The following is a 21,517-nucleotide window of genomic DNA, read 5'->3' on the forward strand; positions in this document are numbered from 1 at the left end:
CGCATGCGCAGAGGGGGCGGCTGGGCGGGGGCGGCGTGCGCATGCGTAGGGCAGGTATGCACAGACACGGCGTGCGCATGCGCGGCGGCGCGGTGAGTGGCGGCCAGGGGCGGCGGCGCCGGTGCGGCCTAGTCTTCGGTCACCGCAGGCCCTGGGGCTCCCTCTCCACCCCCCATCCCCGCCGTCAAAGGGCCTGCGCAGGTGTGGGCGGAAGCATCCATGCGAGCAGCCTGCGGGTAGCTGTGTTGTTTGAAGATGAGGTGTTTGGGGCCTGTTCTATGGTTGCGTCGTGGCGTGTCCCCCTTCAAAAACCTTAAGTCGATGTGTACGGGCTTGTGTTGCCCGTGTAAAAGGCCGGTATCCAGTCCCCAGGAGCACCCCAGGCTATTTGCAGCGGGAGGATGGGCTGGCTGTCAGACCGTATCACCTCTTCTGCAAGCTCAGGGCTGTCAAACAAGGGTTGGTTTGCAAACCTGAGCTCAGACCAGGCAGCTGAAGGAAACTCAGAGGTTCTCAGCAGAGACCAGAGGAGAAGGACCCATGCTTTGCTCTGCCTTGCGTCAACCAATGCCCTCTTCATCTCCATCCGTCTCATGCAGGCAGCTGGGATCCGGTTTTCACAGACCTGAATCTCTGGGTTTGCTTTTTGTGCAGAGGGTTTGGATGTGGGCATGCTGCGCCTCCATTCCCATCTGGGATTTCAGCAGGATTTCTATGTTCCATCTTTTCCCCTTTTTCTCTTCTTCCTATAATGTTTTTTTCATCCTTGGATAGAGGGCAGATTTAACCGGCCTCCCGCTATAGGAAGCCTGGATACTTGGTTATCTTGGCTGATCTCTGAACAAACCCTTAAACTTTTGTGGGCAAAGGCTCTCTCCTGCTTGAGAAAAAACAAAATGTTGGCTGGGAGTTCCCATGTGACAGTTTTCATGAGACCCTTCGGTGCTATATAAATTTCCAGATTGGTCTTCTTGTGAATACTGAGTTTTCATGGGTTAGTAGGGAGACCAAAGTACATGGTCTGTGCCTGTCATCCTGCTCCTTGTGGCTGCCTTAAGGGCAGCTCAGGACACCTCCCTCCTGGCAGCTTGGAGTTGTTTTTAGAACTTTATTGATGGGGGCCCTGGAGTTTCCTTTCAGTATTGAAAGTTAACCAGTTTTTCTCCGTCAGTTTTGTCCCACTGACTTACCTCTGCTGCTTTTTTCCTCAGCATCGGAGAGTGTGCAGGGAAGCAGTCCGTCCTTCTGCCCAAGCTGCTTGGACCCACATCTCTTCTCCAGCATTGGCAACGGCACTAGATTCACCAAGCCTGAATTTGTCATTCCCATCTGAGCCCTGGAAGAACTCAGAGGAGATTCTCAAGGTCTCTGGTGCTGCCTTGTCCGGTGGGTGAACTGAGCAGCAAGGCCTTTCAGCAAGCAGCTGTCGAGGGTGGAAGAAGTGCGTGTGGTCAGGTTCATGATGGGGTGGCAGGGTGTGACCACCCCAGGGCGGGGGAAGATTTGGGGTGGATGTGATCTAAGCCTAACTGTGAGATGGGGGAGGATCTCTGAAAGGCTGGAAGGTGATCAGGTGGTATAACAACAGAATTCCTGTTGGTACTGTTAGAAGAAGGAGAAAGTGATTTCAGTCTGTGCTGTCCCTGCAGAGGCTGAGTAGCAGCACAGAGGAGCAGGTGAGCCTGGCAGAGGTGCCTGCAGCTTTGGACAACACACTCATGGTCCCCAGGAGCGGGCTTCAGCATGCAGCTGTCACCTCCTACGGATACAAACTGCAGTGCCTCAGGTAAGGGTGCTGCTCCCTGCAAGGAGTGCCCTTCTGTGGGGTGCGTGAGATGTGTCTTAATGCACTGCTCGCCATGCCTGCAGGATCCAGGTGAGGCAGATCGCCAGGGAGAGGGACAAGGCAAGGCTGGACTTGGAGAAAGTGGAGAGATGCTGCCTGCAGCTTGGCAGGGAGTTGGACGAGCAGTACGTCGCTCTCGAGCACACCCAGAGAAAGCTCAAGTATGAGAGGTCTTTTTCCTGGGGCAGGGAAAATGGTTTTCCTGTGGGTGCCCACAGCCTCTCCGTCCACTTTCCCTTTGTGAATCTCCCACTTGTTTTGCCATTGTGTCAGTGACAGAGAAGTCCCTGAAGAACCCTCTGACTACTGTCCCAGCATCCCTTCAGCCAAGCTCTCATCTCCTGCTTTGTGCATGCTGGGAGTGTCTGGGCCTCGTGGACATCTGAGAAATGGCTACGGGTGCCCCAAGCATGTTACTTTTTTTCCCCAGGGACGTTCAGGCAGAAATAGAAGCAAAAGAGCTGCTTTTGCAGCAAGCAGTCAATCACCAAGCGAAGCTGGAGGCTGATGCACGGTTCCTCCAGGGCAAAGAGGACAGCCTGCAAGGGAGACTGAACCACACAATGAAGGTAAGAAAAACTGCCCTGGGTGAAGCATCTTCACTTCTTCAGAGGAGGCAAAGCAGAAGTGGTGACAAAGATGGCTGGTTTGTGTTCCTCTTGCTGGGAAGGGCAGGAGTTTTATGCAGAAAAAATCATGAGCCACATCCATACTGTTGAATTAAATACAGAACTTGTTTCCTGGCTATGACATTATTAAACGCCCACGTTGCTTGTTGGGAATGGTTTGCCCTTCGTAACACCTGAACACCTGGTATGTGAAGCTAAAGTTGTGTCAGGGACCATGCCAAAAGAAGAGATGATAGTGTCCACGTGCCTGGGATTTTCCCCCACTGTTCGGTGTAGGACAGACAGAGGTAGCTCAGGACTTACTGCGTTTGTTGGCTGTGAGGGAAACCATAGTTTTGTGAAGCAGAGGTAGAGATGAGCCTGTGGGGCTGTCTTCTGCAAATCCCACTCCTATATCTGTCCTTTGGAGAGATGAGCCAAAGCCCAGCCCAGCTGGTGTGTATCAGCAGAGTGCTGTCCATAGCAGGGTCCCCTGTGAGCCATGCTGTGTTCAGCGTACTGATGTGCCAGTTGTTTTACAGCTTCCTGCTGAAGGCCTGTGACTGATGAACCCATCTTGAGATGTGAGGACCCACAACATCAAAAGAATCTTTTCCCTTTCGTCTGCAGGAGAACACACAGCTGCAAAACAAGGTCACAGAGATGGCTGAGAAGCTGGCGGCCTCTGAGAAGCTGGTGTTGGAGCTGCAGAAAGAACTCAACTGTGTTGCAAAGGACAAGGTAACCTTTCTTTCTCTGTTGTGGTTAAGCAGGAATTTTTAGGAACTCATCAAAAGATTTACCCTTTTCTATGAAATCTTACATATTTTGTGTCAGTTGTTATGGTCTCCCCCTGTTTGAACTCTCCTGCACATTAACGACAACCTGGAAAGAAAAAATACTGGCTTTTCATTTAGGCCTTTTGAAGTTTGAAAAAAGAAAGGATGAGGCAACTTTGCAATTGTAGAAAATTCTACAAATCTGCGGTCTTCAAGTGAGAACTTTAAGTTTGGTTTCCAGAAAAGAAAAGCTTTCTTTTTCACAAGTATTGAAGTAAAGAGTTAGTTTTAGTCTTTTCTACTCCAGTGAAGCACCAGGTAAAATGGATCTGGGGAAGGAAATGAGCCTATGATCTTGTTAGCCAGTTTGGGAAAGCTAGCCTGCCTGTCATTTGGTGTCTCTCACACATGAAGAAAAATGTTTTTCTTCCTCCTTTTGCATCTGACCCATCCCACCATACATTGGATCTATGGAGGTAGCACCATGACTTCAGTGTTTTAGTAGAGCTTTTGCCTCTCCATTTGTAGAGGTGATAATTCCTTTGATGAGAAGTGTTTCCCTGTGCTTTTGCAGCTTGTGGAGTCTCACAGCCCAGAGCTCCCAAACCAGAACGAGTGCTTTGCAGAGATTGTCCTGGAGTACGAGCGGCAGTGCCAGGTACGGATGGGCAGCTCTCCAGCAATGCTGTCTTGAAAATACAGCTCTCATTGGCACATCTGTTGGGCACTTTGGCCTGGGGGAGAGGAAGGAGGCAGCCCTGATCAGAGTGCAGAGGAGGCGTCCCTCTTGCCTTGCTTGGAGTCCTTTGGCAGGAGGCAGGACACAACTGTGCCCCCAGTATAGCAGCCTGTCTCCTTGCTACTGCAGCCCTTCATGGATTGGTTCCCTTGCTGGGATACTGGCAGGGGGAAGTAGGGGTGGGTCATAAATTCCTCCCTTTCTGCCACCCTGTAGTCACAGGCCATTTTCTTTGGGAACCATGTAGCTCTGTGTATGAGGATGGACCATGCTGGGCTCTGTTGCATTTCTTCTTGAACGCAAGGAGAAAGCTGTTCTCTTTCTTTGAAAAGCTTGTTATCAGCTAAATTCTTCTATCCTTTTTTTCTTCCCTTCCTTCTCCTTGCCCCACTTTAACAACCCCTACAAAACTCGTTGCTGCTGGACTCTGCTAGAGAGTCAAGGTGAGCCGGTCCAGGTGCCTGGTGTGTGTGTGGTTCAGGCACTGGGGTTGTGTATGTTGTACCTCCTGCAGGGTGCTGTGCTCCTGCCCAGGGCTTTGGGCTCTCTGGGACATGAGTACAGCCTCATTTTCTCTTCTCTCGTTTTTAAGTGACTTGTGTATCTTGCATGTTGTGAGTTGCTGTGGGCTCTCTGCCTTGGCTCCCTAGTCCTGTGCTTATTGCATTGCTCAGTTGTTTCCAAGTGCTATGTGTAATTGGGAAATATCACTGAGTAGAGACATCAAGTCCCCCCAGCAGCAGCTGAAATCTGCATTTTCAGCAAAGCCTTTTCACGGATGCAGCAGACAGCCCCTCTTGAAGCTGCAATTAAAGGCAAACATGCTGGAGCAGTATCCAGCGCAGCATTGCTCCAGGTGGCACCAGAGGGCTGAAGATGTTGCAATTGGTGCTGCAATTTTTCCTCCCATTGAGCAGCCCCAGAACTGTCCATGAGAATGCTGATGGATGGAGAGGCTCTGCCTTCAGACTTCATCTGCCCCTGTGAAGGTACTCACTCGGGTGTGTCCTTTACCGATGTTGAATTCTGTCAGCCCCGCTCCTCCTCTGCTCTCCTGTTTAGAATGGAGATCAAACAAACCGAGTTTGCATTTGTCTAGATCTGCTGAATAATGTTTATTAATTGGGATCTTTGGAAGTATCCTAGTTCATAGTCTCTTGCAGCCCATCAGTTTCCTGTGTGGCAGCATATGGGATATAATTTGATGTTTTCTCCAAGTGGACAGTCCAGAAGGGAAGCGGGATGCTGTGGCTTCCAGTACGGGATGGAGGGTCTGAAGGGAAACAAGCAGTTGCCCAGCTCCAGACACCCACATTGAAGTAGGTCATTGCACTGGTGTGATGGCTCACAGTGTGGTGTTCAGCCGTGGGACTCCTTGCTGCAGGCTGATGTTGTCACTGAGACGGGATAAACTCTTGTGCTGGCATCTGAGGGTATCTCTGTGCAAAGCAGGCCACACGACCTGCCTTGTGCTCTGCTTACTGTGGGATCAGCACCTTCTCACCTCACTTTATTCTTTCTGCGATCTAGAAATGTTCCCTTCCAGAGCCCTGTGGGACTTACTTCACTGTAAATCCTGCTGTTGCTTTGTCTGCATACAGCAGTGCTTGTTGGCTAGCCCAGATGCCCACAGGAGTGTCTTGAGGATGTGAACACAAATCTCTGGGCTGTGTGAGGGGTCGTACTGAGATCACAGTGTTTCTTGTCTCTGCTTCAGGTGCTGTGGGACCAGAACAGAGTGCTGTGGAGGGAGCTGGAAAGGCTGCGTCTCCAGCTACGGGAATGCAGGGCTGAGAGAGGGCTGCCAGGAGGAGGTAAAATGCAGGAGGGTTCCGTGCTTGTCCATCTGCTCAGCAAGAATGAGGTTCCCTCTGGACTGGAGTTTCCATGGGAGTGTGGGGTGACTTCTTGTGCCTGAGCTGCTTCTGCCAGTTCTGGCACTGGGCGGGAGGGAAGGGAGGAAGGGGGTGATGGGTGATGAGGAGGAAGGAGATGGAGGAAAGGAGGCTCTTCCAACTCGAGACCTGGTAATGGTGACCTGTGGACTAGGCAGCTGTTAGTGAACAGGTAGATTTTCACTGTTGAGGATGTTGAGGAAACACAATACAAAAAAGAGGAAGTAGCCTCAAAGTGTGGGTTGGGAGATTCAGGTTGAGCATTAGGAAAAAATTTCTGGCGCAGAGGGGCGATGCAGTCCGGGGACTGGTTTCCAGATACATGGGGACGTCCGTCTTTTGGAGTTGTATGAACTTGACTTGATGGAGCTGCAGCCATCCTGATCAGGTCAGCCAGGCCTTTCCTGTCTTGTAGGCTTGTCCTCACAGGGCTCCTCTCTCAGAGCGTGCCGCTCTCCCAGCCCTCTGGTTCCCACTTCTGCCTGCACAGAGACATCACCCTCAATGGAGCAGCGCCAAGAGCAGCTGCGGGATCTGAAGGTGCAGCTGGAAACGAAGGTGAGGCGGGGTGGGGGGAGGTGTCCTGACCTCTTCGCACAACTGCTTGGTAAGCACCCTGCTACAGCATCGCTGGTGGGGCATCTGCTCCAGGAGGGTTGCTGGAGAGAGTTCAGGCTGAGAAGCAGGGTGGTACCTCATCTCTCTGCCGGGGTTTATTGCCTGTGCTTCCCCAGCCCGTCTTAGCTGGTAGGAGCGTTTGGAGCAGTCACTGGCTGGCAAAGGCTTTGTGGAAATCTGTGTCACCTTGCAACATGTTTGTGTGGGTCTTGCTCCTTATGGGGAACCAGAGCCACTCAGTGTTGCTGTCGCAGTAAAATCAGTGACAGGACCAAGAGAAGAAGCAGCCAGGTGTCTCCTGAGGGACTGGGGGATATCGTAGCCCTGTCTCCCTGGGCTTGCACACTTTTAACCTGCTTGTCCTAAGGTGACAGTGTGAGCTCAGCCTTCCCTTTAGACAGCAGCCAGTGTTTATGTGAGAGGCCTCAGTTTCCACCTTCACTCCTCCTTTTGCTGCTGAACTGGGAGGCTGGGGATGCTTGCTGGGTTTCCATTGCAGCACTGCAAGATTAAATCCTAAACTGCCACACAAGTGACAAACAGTTCAAGGAGCACAAAGCTGCTTGCAGATCTTCAGCTTGCTTCACAGTCCTGCCTTTGTGCTCATCAAATCTATCATTTCTAGCGTTTACAGGGGAGCTGTGAAGAGCAGCAGCTACTCACCACCACATCGTGGATAAGGGACTACTCTGTGGGCTTGTCATTGTTTAACCCCAGCTGGCAACTAGGACTGTGCAGCCGTTCACTCACTCTGCCCCCCACAAGTAGGATACAAAATTGTGATGCAATACAATTGCTCACCACCTGATGAATGATTGCCAAGCCCATCCTGAGCAGCGATCACAGATTCCTGCCCCCTAGCCAACCCCCATTTATATACTGAGCATGACGTCTATGGTATGGAATGTTGCTTTGGCCAGCTTCACCTGTCTATGCTCCCTCTCAGTTTCTATGGGAAGCTGAAAAAGTCCTTGACTTAATATAAATATTACTTAGCAACAGCTAAAACAATATGTGTTATCAACATTATTCTCATACTAAACCCAAACCCTGCAGCTACTAGGAAGAAAATTTAACTCTATTCCAGCTGAAACCAGGATGGGTGTGGAGGAAGGATATGAGGAGCAGCGGCAGATGATGCCCTGGCCTCTTCCTTCTCTCCGAGGTCCTTTGCAAACAAGGAGAAAGGGGTGAACTGTGCTGCTTGCTGGGAAGAGCTGGGACCACCGATACTTGCTTGTTAGAGGCTGCTGCAGGAGACTCGTTATTGCCCTAAGTTCAGTAGGGTCTGAAGAGTGTCTCCTGTTGAGAGGGACCAATAGATTGATATGAGTCGGAGCTATTGGAGGAGAGGGGAGCTCTTGGGAGCATGGTGCTAATAGCCAAATCCTGTCTCCTCCCAACAGATAAACTATTACGAGGAGGAAATTGAGTTAATGAGGAGAAACTTTGAGAGAGAGAGGAAGAACAGTGAGGAAAGCTTCAAGGCTGAGATGCGCAAGATGGAAGACCAGAAAAGAGAGCTGGAAGAAACAGTTGCAAAGTACTGGTCTGTAATTGATAGTCTGAAAGAGCAAAAATGTGTGTGGAGCCTGGAGCTGGAGGAGAGGTTTGAGATGGAGCAGGCCAGGGTGAGACAACAGCACACGGAAGACATTCACCATCCAGGGCAGCAGCTGTACCAGGAGGGAGAAGAGCTGAGGACGCAGTGCAAGGACAGAGAGAGTCTGAGGTCTGACACTGCTCTCTTTCTGGGGCTAAGCGGGAGACTAAGGTGCATCCCCTGCTCACACCAGAGTAGGTTGGGCTGATTTCTCACGGGGCTGGAGAGCTGCTTTAATTTGGGCTACAGCTGTTCAAAGTGAGATGTCTAAACTCCCCTTACATGAGTGGTTTTATTTCAAGAAGAAGTTTCCCTGCATGTTCTACAAGCTTGTGTCAGAGACAGTGCCCAGCAAAGATTGTATCTCAAAACAGTGATAGAAATAAGAAAGCTTTCATCAATGTTTTCTTATTATGTCTCTCTTGGTCCTTCAGCAAACCTGTCTCTATTTACTAGATCATCACAACCCGCTGTCTTAAAAGCAGCAAAAAATGGCTTAAATTTCTCTATATAGCCAAAACAGTGGCTTGTGGGAGAGTAAGGTTGTCACTAAATGGCTGTTCATCTTCCCTTCCTGTGCTTGTAGTGCCACTTTTGCAAGCTCCCCAGGGGTCAGAATGGCCTTGCAGAAGAGACTGGAGAGGAATTGGACAGGAGACTGTTGCTGGTCCATGCCTGGCCCCTCCTATTTCCCATCACACCCCACCACTGCCCCTGGACTTTCCTCCTGCCTCTTCCTTCCTGTGCCTCCCTTCACTGCCTCTTGTCACTCCTGAATCAATTCATGACCATCTCCTTTTTGGCCTGGCTTTGCTTCCTGCTGCAGGCCAAAACCAGATGTACGGCTCCCTGAAATGGGGCCCTTCTCTGGGGGTCGTGGTTTGCTGCTCTCTGGCCTGAAGCTGATCGTATCCCTCTCCCCACCAGGAAACACGTGAGCAAGTTGGGCGGAGAGAAGGTGGAGGAGCTGGCTGAAATAGCAGAGTTAACAGCATCGGTGAGAAGTCATTAATGCTAACTGACGGGCTCTTGGCTGAAGGATTTATGAGGACAGAAACTGCACGTGCTTATAGAGGAGAACGAGAATGTTTGTTTCAAACGTTCAAACCCAGTTTTGCTTTGAAGAAACAGATTCATTTTATAGCTTGTCAAGTAGGGAAAGATTGTGTGACAAAAGCCAGTGAAGGTCTTACAGAAGGGAACGTCTTACTACAAAATCTCTACTGAGCTTGACTTATGTGCTTGCACCCTTTCTCTGAGGAATTTTGCTCTCAGTCTCAAAGCCGCATGCTCACGAGCCCTTGGACGTGGCCTGGCCAGGATTGATTGCACACAACGTGGAAAAGGGTTGCAGGCTCTTAGTTCCTCACCCTGTTCCTGGAATTCCTCATTGACTGGGAACCACAACCTGGTTTTTGGACATGTCTTTTGTACTCTTCGCGGCCATCAGCTGCAGCAGGGTGGCCTTTGCTACCCCTTGCTGGCTTCAGCTGCCATTAACCTTCAGCCACAAACTGTGGCTGCCCATTGTCTGCTTTTCCTCCTTGGGAGGAAAGCTGTGTTGGTTGCCCATTTTCCTGGGAAGCTAGCAGAGGAATGGGGTGTGGGATGTGTTGCTGCCCTGCTGTTAGATGCAGGCTTTCTGCTGACATGTTATCTGTGCTGTGGTCTGGTCGGAGCACGGCCCAGAAACTGCACCTTGCTCAACATTACTGCTGGAGACAGATTCCTAGGAGCAACATCTGGGGAATGGTACCCTCTAGTGTCGATGCAGGCTGCTCTTGTAGCCCTTACTCTGCTCTTTCATCTGGTACTTTCACATGTGCACACAGACAACGTTCCCATTCATACTGTATTCTTACCAATCTTAATATTTCTGTTACACATCTGTACAGTCAGACCCCAGTCATCTCCTCCCCTGCTTTCCCTAGTGGCCTCTTCCAGGGTTATCATCTGTGTGGGTTTTCTTAGCTGGGAATGCTGTGCTTGTGCTGAGGTTTGGTCAGGCTGGGAAATGAGTGCACTGGTCCTGAGTGCCCACAAGGCCCTGCAGCAACAGTGGTGTTCCTGGGTGGGAATCCAGCGAGGACAGCGTGGGACACGTTGAGTTTCTGTTTCCCCTCTTCCCACCCCAGGCCTCTGTACATTAATTGTTTTTTTTCTCAACCTTTTCCAGAGCGAGAAAAGCAAGGGGGAGGTCTCCCACCTGAATGTCAGGGTGTGTCAGCTGGGCCGTGAACTCGGAGGGCACAAGGCCAGCCACGGTGCTGGCCCTGGCACTCTCCAGCGGCAGAGCCAGAGGCTTGCGGAGGCTGAGAGGCTACGAGGAGCAGAAGCAGCCATAAGGCTGGAGCACCACCAGCAGCATGCAGCATGTTGGATGGAGACAGAGCTGCTTCGACAGCAGCTCAAGACATTGCAGGAGAAGGTGGGTGTCATTCAGTTGGTGGCAGGCTGATGAATGGTCCCTGTGATACCGGTATTGCCCTGCTTGGGGCTGTATCGGACACCTTCCCTGGGCAGAAAAGACTCTCCTCTTCCTCTTTGTGGGTGACTCCCTCCCGCTCAGATATGTCTGAGGCTAGTTCAGGTGCAGCTTGGGATGGGTCCTTGCTTACAGCTGGCCCTGTGAAGTCCCCTCTGTCCTTGTCCTGTGCAGGCTAGCTGGGCAGAGGAGATGGAGGCTGAGTGGAGGTGGCTCAAACAGGAGTGCCAGGAGCTGTGGTTCCCCATGGTTCAGCTGACAGAGGAGTGGCAGGATCAGGTAGTGGCTGGGCAGAGATGACAGGGGCCAGGCAGGCCATGTCTGAGGGGAGGGAAACAAGGTGATCAGAGCAGGGGAACAAGGACCACTAAGACAGAGGAGACCAAATGTGGGAAACCGCCAAATGTATTAATAGCCCTCTCCTGCCTTCTAACCTTGGGACAGGCTCAGGGAACTGGCTTGCCAGAGTACAGCTTGCCCATGCCAGCCACCCCTAGGTAGCCCTAGGGCAAAGGTGGACCAGACCTGCTTCCTAATACAAGGCTTGCCCTTTGCTGGTGGCAGGAAGCAGAGGACTGAAGGTATTGAAGCCTAGCTTGCCTGGGATGTATCTAAGAACAAACCCAAGTGAGCAGCCCTCTGCCTCCTGCCATTGCTGCCCTTTGTGCTAGGACACCCTCCCAGAGGATCCCTCCAGCAACTCCTGCTCCTCACTGCTCAGCAAAGGGAGCATCTCTCAGCAAGGGTTTCCTAGTTTTCTCCTGCAGCTCTCAGTGTTCTTCATCCCTGGCTTTGTAGGCTGCCCAGCAAGCACCACTCCCATGGTCCTGCTGCTCTGCTGTGGCCATGCTGGTGTGAGAGCCAAGGTGGGGGTTGAGGGTGCTTCCTAATCCTCTCCCCTCACCTGCAGCAGACCCTGGCCCTGTCCCATTGCTGGCACAAAGCTGTAACCAGCTATCAGCCTTTCTGTGTTGCAGCTCTTAGAAGCCAAAGCAAGCCTGAGCTTGGCCCAGACTCGGCATGCTCTGCAGTTGCAGCAGGCTAAGACCCAGATGAGCAACATGGTGCCAAAGAAACAGTTTGAGCAGCTGCAAAACAGCCTGAGAGAGGAACAGTGCAAGGCTCAGCAGCTCCAGGAAAACCTCCACCATCAGGCTGAGCAGACATGCAGGCAGCTGGTCAGAACCCAGGTAAGCAGGGAACTGTGGGAACTCAATCAAGGGTACTGGGGAGGGAGCACTCTAGCCTGGAAGGCAGCTGTGGCTGAAGCCACCAGAGGTTGGGTGGAAGATGCTATATATCTAAAGCCCATGTGGAAAATGCACGTGATCTTCAAATGCAGCTGCAGTTTTAATTCCCCATGAACCCAGTCACTGCCCTGCACTCAAACAGGATCCCTCCCCACTCTAATCCACCTACCCCAGACCAGACACCTTGTTCCTAGAGGAGCAGGAGTTATCCAGGGAGACACTCTATGTTGGATCAAGCTGGGGAAAGAAGGTTTGAGCCCTGAGGTTGTAGCCTGCACAGAGTTGGGTGGTTTTATCTCTAAGGCACTGGGCAGCAAGCTGTTGGGTTTTTGTGAGTTTGTCCTTTGTTTCAGGACACTGATTCAGTTGAACTGATCTGGGAAAAGTTGGAGCAAATTATAACCTAAGGCATTAAAACAAGCAGACGCAAAACCTACATCCAAGTAAACTATGTCGCTCCCTGCGCTTTTCTGGACATGATTGAGAGAGGGGAGGCCATTGGCCTGTTTTTATAGAAGACATTGCTGGGAAATCCGTGCCTTGTCTTAAAACTGCTTGTACTGCTTTAGACCCTCGTCCCACTGCTCTTTGAATCCTGCACTCCCTTCACTGATCTCCCCCACAATCCCCTTCAGGGAGTGCGAAGGTTTGTGAGCGGGCCCTGGGGAAATGCATGTTCCAGGATTGCCAGGGGCCAGGTGAGTGCTGGGACAACGCAATGTTAGGCTTTGTTGCCCACTGCAGGAAGAACACGAGCGTCTGCTGCAGGCAGCTGTGGAGCAGGCAGAGGGGCTGGAGCATAACCTGAGGAGTGCTGAAGCTCTGCTGGCAGAGAGGGCGGCTCAGCTCAAGGACACGCAGGTGAGTGCAAGAGGGGTTAGTGCTGCGTGTCGCTGCCTGGCTGGGACCCCTGTGTGGAGATGCTGAACCTTAAGCCTCCTGTCCCTGCTGTAGGCCCAGCTCTCCAGGAACAAATTGCTGATCAAAGACCTCCGTGAGGAGAACAGGGGGTTTGCAGTGGCCCTGCAGGCAGCTGAGCTGAAGCAGAAGAGCACTGAGGAGAAGAACCAGCTGTTGGAGGAGCAAGCCTCAGCCCTGAAACAGCTCATTGGAAAAATCACGCCAGCATCTCTGAGTGGGTGATGGGGCACTCGCTGTGGGAGCCCTGGTCCTGGCACTGGCCCAGGTTTGTCAGGTGCGGAAGGGGAGGTATGGCTGGGTTGGGAAATCAGCCTTGTCCTCCCTGGTCCTGCCAGGATTTTCCTGGGTAGAAAGTAGAAAAGGGAGAAACCAGCCAGTCCTTTGAGGAAATTGGTCCTATGGATAGCTGAACTGAAAGCACCAGCTTTGGTGCCTTTCTCAGTGGCAGAGTGTGCTGTTGTAAGTCAGGTCTGCCTCAGGGCAGCCATCCCACAGGAGCTGCCTGCACGCTAGCAGCGTGTTTGGTGGTGGTTTGCATGCTCCTTCTCTATGGAGGGTTGCTGTTGGGGTCATGCTGTTATGGCTGGAAAGCCAGCACAGGAGGGCTTGCAGGTTACTGCATCTGTCTCACTCCAAGCGGGAAAGCTGTGTCGTGGCATTAAAATGTTTGCAATATTACAGCACCTCCTCCTGCCATCACCAGTCTGCTCTGTATTTCAGCAGCCTCCTGCAACTGTTGCTGAACTTTTATTCCCTACAGCTTGTCTTGGGCTCTAGGAGGGTCTGGCTCTCCTAAAGCTTGAGCCTAGGATCCAAACCAAGTCAGATTGTTTGGATGGAGGCACTGCGGGAAGAGCCTTCTTTCAATTTGAGCCTCCAAGGTGATCCCTACCCAGCACTGCACTTAAAAGGAGACCAGAAGATGTGGTAAGTGAACTGTGCCATCTTGCATTCCTTATTGGCCTTCACACACTGGCAGCGAGTCATGCTCTTGACAAAATAAGTTGTCTAAAAGGTTACAAAGCCAAACATTCACATCAGCAAATACAAAGTTTATTGATCTGCCCACGGCATTACCCTCACGGAGGGTGCATTCTTATCAGTGTGCCCCTGCCGTGCTCTGTGCAGAGCAGAGGGTATTTACATGGGGCCTGTGGTTGTCACTAGCTGCGAAAGGACTCCTAGGATTTTGGGGGCATGGAGCCTACTGTATGAGAGAGACTAGACAAGCCTGACTGGATCAGGGTAGCAAAACAGAGGCCGGACGAAGTCAATACAAAGAGGGCTTAAAAATAGCTCAAGAACAAAAGGGGATAAATTGGTTGCGAGTTAAAACTCAGCCACTGCCTTTAATTCCCAGCCTGCCAGGGCAGAGGGCTTCCCTGGCCCTGGGACAGTGCCAGGAGATGGCTGGAGGCTGTGACTGAAGAGACCTCCTTGATCTAGGTGTGCTGCATCTGTCGTGGTGGATGACAGCTGAGACTCGCCTTTGCCTTGGGGGCAGCCCCGATTACAAGGGGCGTGAGGGAAGTTGGGCGATTACAAGGAGGGAAGCCCCAACAGAGGGTGTGGGCCATCTCAGGAAGGCTCCTGACTGGGGCAGCAACCCAGTAATGCCCCAGGCATTGATCCTGTTCCTGTATTCTTCCCTAAGATATTTGCTTTTTGGCTCCTGTCAGAGATGGGTACAAGGCAAACCTCTAGTCTCACCTAGGGCTTATGTCTTTGGAAGCGTTATCTCCCAGACACTACTCAAGAGTGAGCCAGCTCCATTAGGAAAACAGCACAGGGAGAGCAGCTCTTCAGCCTTGCTCTGGTTTTGTGCTAACTGGAATCCTTAAAACCCTCTGCACCCTTTCCCACCCCTACTCCAGATAGTCCCCAGGCCCTGCAGACCAGTGCGCTGGGGAAGGAGACTCTTCATACAGGGACAGAGGCACAACCCACGTGCCCTGGGAAAAACCTGGGCCAGGCCCATGACCCAGACTGCAGCGCTCTTTCAACTCAGCCCCTTAAGAAACAACATTTATAGGCCTCTGGTGGGAGACAAGGCTTCATGTCTAATCCTAGAAAGAAGCTCATGCAGCCTCATCTGACACTTGGAGGAGCAACTCCACTGAGACACCTAAATAACCAGTTGAGCATCACCCTGCAGGGTCAGGATGGGTTGGGCCAGAGAGCCAGGTTAGAGTGTTTAACAACTGCAACATTAACTCTTGAAAAACACCAAACTGAAGCAACTCTTTATTTTGCAACCACGGAGCTCTCCTGGCTTCAGGAGCCCAGTCTCTTATTCCCACGTGCACTGGGTGAATAAAGAACTGCTCCCAACAAAAATGCATTCACAAAACCTGCTTGCAGCTGCAGGGCTGGGATGACACCCCCTTCCCCACCCCTCCAGCCCCCCCAGATGCCACCCCCACCATGCTGGAGTCCTAGGCTTGCTACATTACCAGTATGTACCCTTCAGTCATGAAGAACTGGCCAACGTGGTTTGCATACTTTATAAAGTCAGGGCTGATCTTCATGTCAGGTACCAGAGGGCGGTGGGAGGAGTGGCAGGGTGCCCACTGCAGAAATGCTGAGGTGTCTGAAGTGCTGCACACACCAGAGTTCAGTCCCCATTGTGGGCAGGCCACCAAGCAAGAGTTGTTCCTCCCGTCCTGCACGCTTAGGAGAGAATGTGCTCGAGGACTCCTTGTCTGATTAACTGCTCACATTTCCAGCGGGGTAGAAAGTGCTGCATAGAGACAAAGATAAAATTTCCTTAAAACCCAGGCACAGTGGATTCGTTGCTGCACACAACCGGCTCTGTTGAGCTGTATGCCTGCTGCTGCATCCTACCAGATTAGGCAGAGCTGAACCACAGCCCCGGGCCACGCAGACAGCTTGCAGCGTGAGCAAGGAGCTGTGTGTGTGCAGGAACTGTGACATGCTGGGAAGCTACGATAAGCAGAGGGATGTCAAGGGAGTGAAAGGACCACACTCTTGTCACAGGTACCTGGCTATTCTTCTTCAACAGGACAGTGGTACCATCATCGATCTCAAATTCTCCATAGTCTCTTAAACACCGCACCTGTGAAGCAGAAACGCAGTGCTTGGATCAGTGCTCTCACGCAGAAAACACTAGACATCACTGCTGACTTACAACACGTGCCCCAGAACTGTGAGCAAGGACACATTCCTGCCCGCCTGCTGGAGCCTCAACACAGGGCAGACCTGAGAATGCAAAACTGGGCCGATCCCATGGTCTGTGGGCTCTACCTGGCCTTGTCTTCCTGCCTCTGCCTGGAGCTAGAAGCACCGGCAAGAAGCCCAGCCCTCCAGAGACTGGATGAAGAGCGGCACAAGAGACAGGATCCGGGGAACAGCAACAGCACTTCCAGGAGAACCTCCCCGCACACATACCAGGAGGCGTCAATCTAACAGTGAAACTGTCTTAGGGAGCGGGTTGATTGTCACTACATGGTCTTTCAAAGAGAACATCAGAACAGAGCAGTTCAACTACTGATTTCTCGCATGCTCTTGCTTTGTTGTATCAATTGTGTAAAATGATTTACAGTCTCATCTATCAGAGTCCATTTAAAATAACAACAAAGAAAACTAGTTAACAATCCTTAACATGGGAACAAGGTTTCTAGTTGATCTGAGAGTTAGTTAAGCTTCAGCAAAACGCTGCAAAAACTTCTCACTGGGATTCAGACCATTCACCCCACCCCACCAGTTCCCTGCGTAGTAGAAATGCCGTCTTTCAACAGACTTTGAGCCCTTGGTAAAAGAGGGGGTAAAACGCTGTGAGGCAGAGCATGAAGAGTAAAATGTAGAAACTTGTGGAAGCTTCGGTGCTCTCGAAGGCTTTACTCGGTGACCTGACTTGGGATGGGGGTGAAATTCTCTCTGTGAACAGACAGAAACCAGCAACCTTGCACTTACTTCGATGTACAGGCTTTTGGGAGGTTTTACGTCCTGTGTAAGGTCCAGCCCCTCCTCTCCTCCTACTGACCTCATGTAGGTAGCCAGAGACTTTTTGTACCGATTGAACCACTCCACCTGCAGACAGCAACAGTGAACTCTCAGGCAAAGCTGAATAAATGCTGAAAGACAGGTCCCTGATGGGTGACATGTAGTTTATTTGTGCTGTCAGACCGCTGTTCCCAAGTGCGTTCATGCCAGCCAAAGGTGAACACAAGCTCTTCTAAAGGGAAAAACTGCCCCAGAGGCAGAGTAATCTGGAGCCAGGGCGGGACACGTGCTGCTGACATTAGCAGCTCTGTATGTTGGTCTTACAGATGCTCTCAAATGAAAGCAGCATGTGAAGACCTAGTTCTGCCGGCTGTGAGTCTGACCTTGTAAAGACCACCTGATCCTTAAAAGTGCCAAGTTATCACCTGCACTCCATATCCATTTGGGATTGTACCCACAGACAACAAATAAACAAATCAGTGTTTACAGAAAAGCATATTAAGTGTCATGTTTATAGCGGAGGAGGAGAGTCTACCCCATTTTGACTCTACTAAATAGGTAATCCATCAGTAAGAATAAGTGGAAAGAGGGGGAAGAGTTTAGGAGACAAGGCTGACTCACTTCCTCAGCTGACATGTGGAACTGGATGGCGTTTGGCAGGACACTGCCATATTCCCACCTTAGTGCTCGGATCCGCAGCAACCGGTCGTACCTGGGGGAAGAAACACGGGGCAAACCCAGCATCTTTGCTGGCAATAGAGAATCACAGAATCATAGAATAGTTTGGGTTGGAAGGGACCTTAAAGATCACCTAGTTCCAACCCCCCTGCCATGTTACCCCTGGGCAACAACTCTCTCAAAGCAGAGAGGAAAACTTTGGGACATTTCACCCACCTTCCTTTAAAATATAGGATTTTTAGCCTTTACAGTAATTAAAGCTTCCAAAGAGTGGGAGGAAGCAGGGCCTTTGCTGTGTGCTAGCGTTTGGTGGTCCCAGCAACCAACACAGAGGGAGAGATACCCACAGCCACCCTGCTGCAGCACCTCCCGCAGGAACCCATGGCCTGGGCCCGGAGGCCCAGCACCCAGCGCTTGGGGACCCTGTCCTTCGGGGGCCGCACCACCGGGGATGCGCTGGAGCAGCCCGGCCCCGCCGCACTTACAGGTAGGCCAGGAGGCAGCGCTGGTTTCGGAGCAGGCAGCAGTGCCGAAAACGGATGAGGAAGATCAGGTCCGTGCGTCCCGACTTCGCCTCGGACCTGAAGGAGGAGGAGCCGCGTTACAGAGGCGTGGGACGCCGCGGGGGGGGGGGACGAGGACACACGGGACCGGCCGCGACACTCACACGTCCGCCTGGTTGCGCTCGTACAGCGCCCGCATCTCCTCCAGAACCTGCCGCAGCCCCTCCGCCTGCAACACCGGGCACCGTCTGAGAGGGCTGCCGCCGCCGGCGGACACCCCCCCCCAGCTCCCGCTCCCCCCGGCCCCGCTCACACGGAAGGGCGGCAGGCCGCCGTCGGCGGCGCGGTGCAGCTCCCGCACCAGCCCCACCGCCCGCTCTCCCGCCATGCCGCCGCGCGCGCGGGAAAACCGCCTGCCGCCCAGCCAATGGTGGCCGGGGGGCGGGGTCGGGGCGGGGCCGCACCGCCCAGCCAATGGCGGCCGGGGGTCGGGGTCGGGGTCGGGGCGGGGCCGCACCTCCCACGGGTCCCACCCGCCGCCGTTACCTGCACCGAGTTGTGCCCGGTCTCGGCGGCGCTGCCCGGGGGGCGTTCTCCCGGGGGGCTTCTTCCGGGGGGCAGAGCCGGAGCAGACCCCCGCCCCCGTCCGAGGAAGGCCGCGGGGGGGGCTTACTTCTGCCCGCCCCGGCGCCTTGCACCAGCGAACCCCGCGGTCCTCCCGAGCACCCCTGTCCCAGGCAGGGTGGGCAGAGCTGCCGCCGCCCCGGCACCCAGCCTGCGGCCCCGCCTGGAGACCCCCCCGGGGCCGGGCAGAAGGAAGCGCCAGCCCTTCACCGGGGCAGGGAAAGGCGAACTCATCCCCTCTCCTCATCCACCCCAGTCCTGTGGCTCATTTGGAATTTTCACTTTTCCTGTGCCTTTTGTTTTTTGCGCCTCCCACCCCAAGGTAACCTCTCTAGGCCAAGAGTGATGGGAGCAGCGATTGGAGGGTCCCAGCCCAGCCTTGGCTTGGAGCACGGCTACCCCTGCCTCAGGTGAGGGTGAGGGGGGCTCAGCGTCAGGATGCTGTGAGGAGCCCACCCAAAACCGTGGCATCTCTTCCTCTCCCACCATCTGGGACATCCAGGCAGTGCCTTCTACCAGCAGTGTCAAGAGTGGGGAGGCGTTACCGCAACATTTTTGGGGTCACACTGAGACCCCCAAGCGGATATGGCAAAAATTAACCCCTCTTTAAAAAAAAACCCAAAACCTGCTCCTCTGGGGTGCTGCACAGGGCTGTCTCTCTGACAGCATCCTCCCTGGGCTACCCCAGCCCTTCCCGATGCACCTCCCTCTCGCCAGCAGCAACCTGGAGCTTGCCAAAACTAAAAGGAGGAAAAGAAAAAAAGCCTGTGAGCTGTGTTTCTGGATGGGACAGGAAATTTTTTAGCACCCAAAGCTCTGGAAAGGGAATCAATAGCACAGGACCACGGCTTGTCCTGCTCCAGGAATTGACTTCCCCAACCACCTGTTTCTATGGTTACGAGACATTTAAAAAAAAAAAAAAAAAAAAAAAAGGCCAACATTTCACACAGTGCAATTAGGCGGCGATGATCAGAAACTGGAGGAGTGGGGAGAGCGCAGCGGGGCTTCTGCACCGCGACCGAGACTCCTCCGGGTGCTTTTGTACGCCTCAAACATTTGTGCTGCTTGTGTTGAGGAGGACGTGGCACCCACACAGCTGAGCAGGGACTGTGGGGCCGGCTCTGGCGAGAGTGTTTTAATGCTCTCGACAAATCTGTTATTTGCATTTTAGGCATGGAGGGAAAATGCTCCTTCCAGTCGGCTGAGAGCTGGAGTTGGGCTTCTGGGGGTCCGTTCTCCAACCAGACCTGTTTCTTGCCTGCACGGTGCTGCAGCCAGGAGGCACAGCGCTTGTGTCGGGGGGGGGACAAAGGGGAGGTGGCATGGCAGAGCTGGTGAACCCCGCTGCTGGGGGTCTTGGGTCACCTCTTGTCCTTTTGCCACCACCAAAACAGGTTTGTGCCTACCTTGTACTGCTCCCTTCAACAGCGCAGCGTGTTTTCCAAAGGGTCTGACCCGGCGGTAGTACGCTGGTGTCTAGGTGGTGGGGGAGAACACTGCTGTTAGCCGGCCATGGAGCAACGTCATCCCATGGCTGGAAACCAAAGCTAGAAAAACCCCCATGCATGGCTTCAGCAGACGCCATGGGAGCAGCCGTCGGGGGGGGGTTTGCACGTGTGGCGTCATGATGGGAGGTTGGTCTCCAGAGACGTGCTGCAGCCGTGGGGTTCATGGATGAACAAGATGGAGTTTTGTGGCCGGGGTGTCATGCAGGAGGGCAGATAGCGCGGTCTTGGGGTGCCTTGTGTATAAGGAGAAAAAGCACCTAGGAGACAGGATTCATGGAATCACAGAATGGCAGGGGGTGGAAGGGACCTCTGGAGATCATCTAGTCCAACCCCCCTGCCAGAGCAGGGTCACCTAGAGCAGGTTGGACAGGAACGCGTCCAGGTGGGTTTTGAACATGTCCAGGGAAGGAGACTCCACAACCGCCCTGGGCAGCCTGTGCCAGTGCTCTGCCACCCTCAAAAGTAAATAATTTTTTCCTCATGTTCAGATGGAATTTCACGTGTTCCAGTTTGTGCCCGTTGCCCCTTGTCCTGTCGCTGGGCACCACTGAAAAGAGTCTGGCCCCAGCCTCTTGCCACCCGCCCTTTAGATATTGATAAGCATTGGTGAGATCCCCTCTCAGCCTTCTCTTCTCCAGGCTGAACAGACCCAGGTCTCTCAGCCTTTCCTCATCAGAGAGATGCTCCAGTCCCCTCATCATCTTTGTAGCCCTCTGCTGGACTCTCTCCAGCAGTTCCCTGTCCCTCTTGAACTGGGGAGCCCAGAACTGGACACAGTACTCCAGATGTGGCCTCACCAGGGCAGAGTAGAGGGGGAGGACAACCTCCCTTGACCTGCTGGCCACGCTCTTTTTAATCCACCCCAGGAGACCATTGGCCGCCTTGGCCACAAGGGCACATTGCTGGCTCCTGGGCAACTTGTTGTCCACCAGGACTCTCACATCCCCCTCTGCAGAGCTGCTCTCCAGCTGGTCAACCCCTCACCTATGCCGGTGCGTGGGGTTATTCCTCCCGAGGTGCAGGACCCTACACTTGCCCTTCTTGAACTTCATTAGGTTCCTCTCTGCCCAACTCTCCAGCCTGCCCAGGTCAAAGTAAGCAGCATCCCTCCCCTCTCTCCTCCCGGCTCTCTGGCTGTGGCAGGGACATCTCCCCTTTCCCTCCCGCCTCGACCGGCAGCGCTGCAGAGGTGTGGGGCCTGGGGAAGCTGCTATACAGCGGCTGGTCCCCGGGGGGCTGTCACTAGAGAAGCACCACGCGTGGCTTGTCATTAATCATTGCGTTCTGCAGCGATAATGGCCCATCTGAGCCGGAAAAGATAATGGCAATAAACATCACATCCCTAATTTCAATTGTAGCTGCTGCAAATTGGTTGTTGCATCTTGCCGAGGGATAGAAATGTAGCTGAGCCTTGATTGAAAAATTCAGGGGAAGCTGCCTTATCGTACTCCTTTGCCAGATTAAAAAAGCCTCATACATAAAAATAGACAAAGTGAA

General features: G+C 53.0%; 2 protein-coding genes across 11 annotated transcripts; one reads left to right on the forward strand and one right to left on the reverse strand.

The window, feature by feature from the left end:
• The first annotated feature begins 69 nt into the window (after positions 1-69).
• LOC134512691 (ninein-like protein) lies at positions 70-17,166 on the forward strand. 10 transcript variants are annotated; one of them, XR_010070206.1, is made up of 17 exons: positions 70-92; positions 1,212-1,386; positions 1,650-1,786; positions 1,870-2,007; positions 2,277-2,415; positions 3,085-3,195; positions 3,808-3,891; positions 5,690-5,786; positions 6,283-6,425; positions 7,892-8,217; positions 9,016-9,085; positions 10,265-10,516; positions 11,551-11,763; positions 12,568-12,684; positions 12,778-13,018; positions 13,505-13,671; positions 15,767-17,166. XR_010070206.1 is itself a non-coding variant. In XM_063328301.1 (14 exons), the coding sequence occupies exons 2-14, from the start codon at positions 1,719-1,721 to the stop codon at positions 12,964-12,966; spliced, it is 1,947 nt and encodes a 648-aa protein (XP_063184371.1). In that variant the 5' UTR covers positions 93-1,386; positions 1,650-1,718; the 3' UTR covers positions 12,967-13,480. The 10 variants fall into 10 exon arrangements, 1 of the variants encoding a protein (XP_063184371.1); XR_010070204.1 differs by having other exon boundaries at positions 91-201; XR_010070203.1 differs by lacking the exon at positions 70-92 and adding an exon at positions 93-236.
• On the reverse strand, positions 15,170-18,311 carry GINS1 (GINS complex subunit 1). The gene is made up of 7 exons (XM_063328302.1): positions 18,202-18,311; positions 18,053-18,117; positions 17,871-17,966; positions 17,329-17,419; positions 16,678-16,794; positions 15,746-15,820; positions 15,170-15,484 (listed from the first exon to the last, which is right to left on the reverse strand). Exons 1-7 carry the CDS (start codon positions 18,274-18,276, stop codon positions 15,416-15,418), a joined length of 588 nt encoding a protein of 195 aa, XP_063184372.1. The 5' UTR covers positions 18,277-18,311; the 3' UTR covers positions 15,170-15,415.
• Positions 18,312-21,517: the final 3,206 nt, after the last annotated feature.

Source organism: Chroicocephalus ridibundus, chromosome 3 (genome assembly GCF_963924245.1).
Source record: "Chroicocephalus ridibundus chromosome 3, bChrRid1.1, whole genome shotgun sequence".
Classification (NCBI taxonomy): Eukaryota; Metazoa; Chordata; class Aves; order Charadriiformes; family Laridae; genus Chroicocephalus; species Chroicocephalus ridibundus.

Excerpts from the sequence above, each read along its gene's own strand:
- GINS1 (XM_063328302.1), bottom strand. The coding sequence starts at position 18,276 with ATGGCGGGAGAGCGGGCGGTGGGGCTGGTGCGGGAGCTGCACCGCGCC. Across the intron at positions 16,795-17,328 it reads TCCACATGTCAGCTGAGGAA|GTGGAGTGGTTCAATCGGTA; the intron begins GTGAGTCAGCCT and ends TGCTGTCTGCAG. Across the intron at positions 15,485-15,745 it reads TGTTGAAGAAGAATAGCCAG|CACTTTCTACCCCGCTGGAA; the intron begins GTACCTGTGACA and ends GTCTCTATGCAG.
- LOC134512691 (XM_063328301.1), top strand. The coding sequence starts at position 1,719 with ATGGTCCCCAGGAGCGGGCTTCAGCATGCAGCTGTCACCTCCTACGGA. Across the intron at positions 8,218-9,015 it reads AAGGACAGAGAGAGTCTGAG|GAAACACGTGAGCAAGTTGG; the intron begins GTCTGACACTGC and ends TCTCCCCACCAG. Across the intron at positions 12,685-12,777 it reads CTCAGCTCAAGGACACGCAG|GCCCAGCTCTCCAGGAACAA; the intron begins GTGAGTGCAAGA and ends TCCCTGCTGTAG.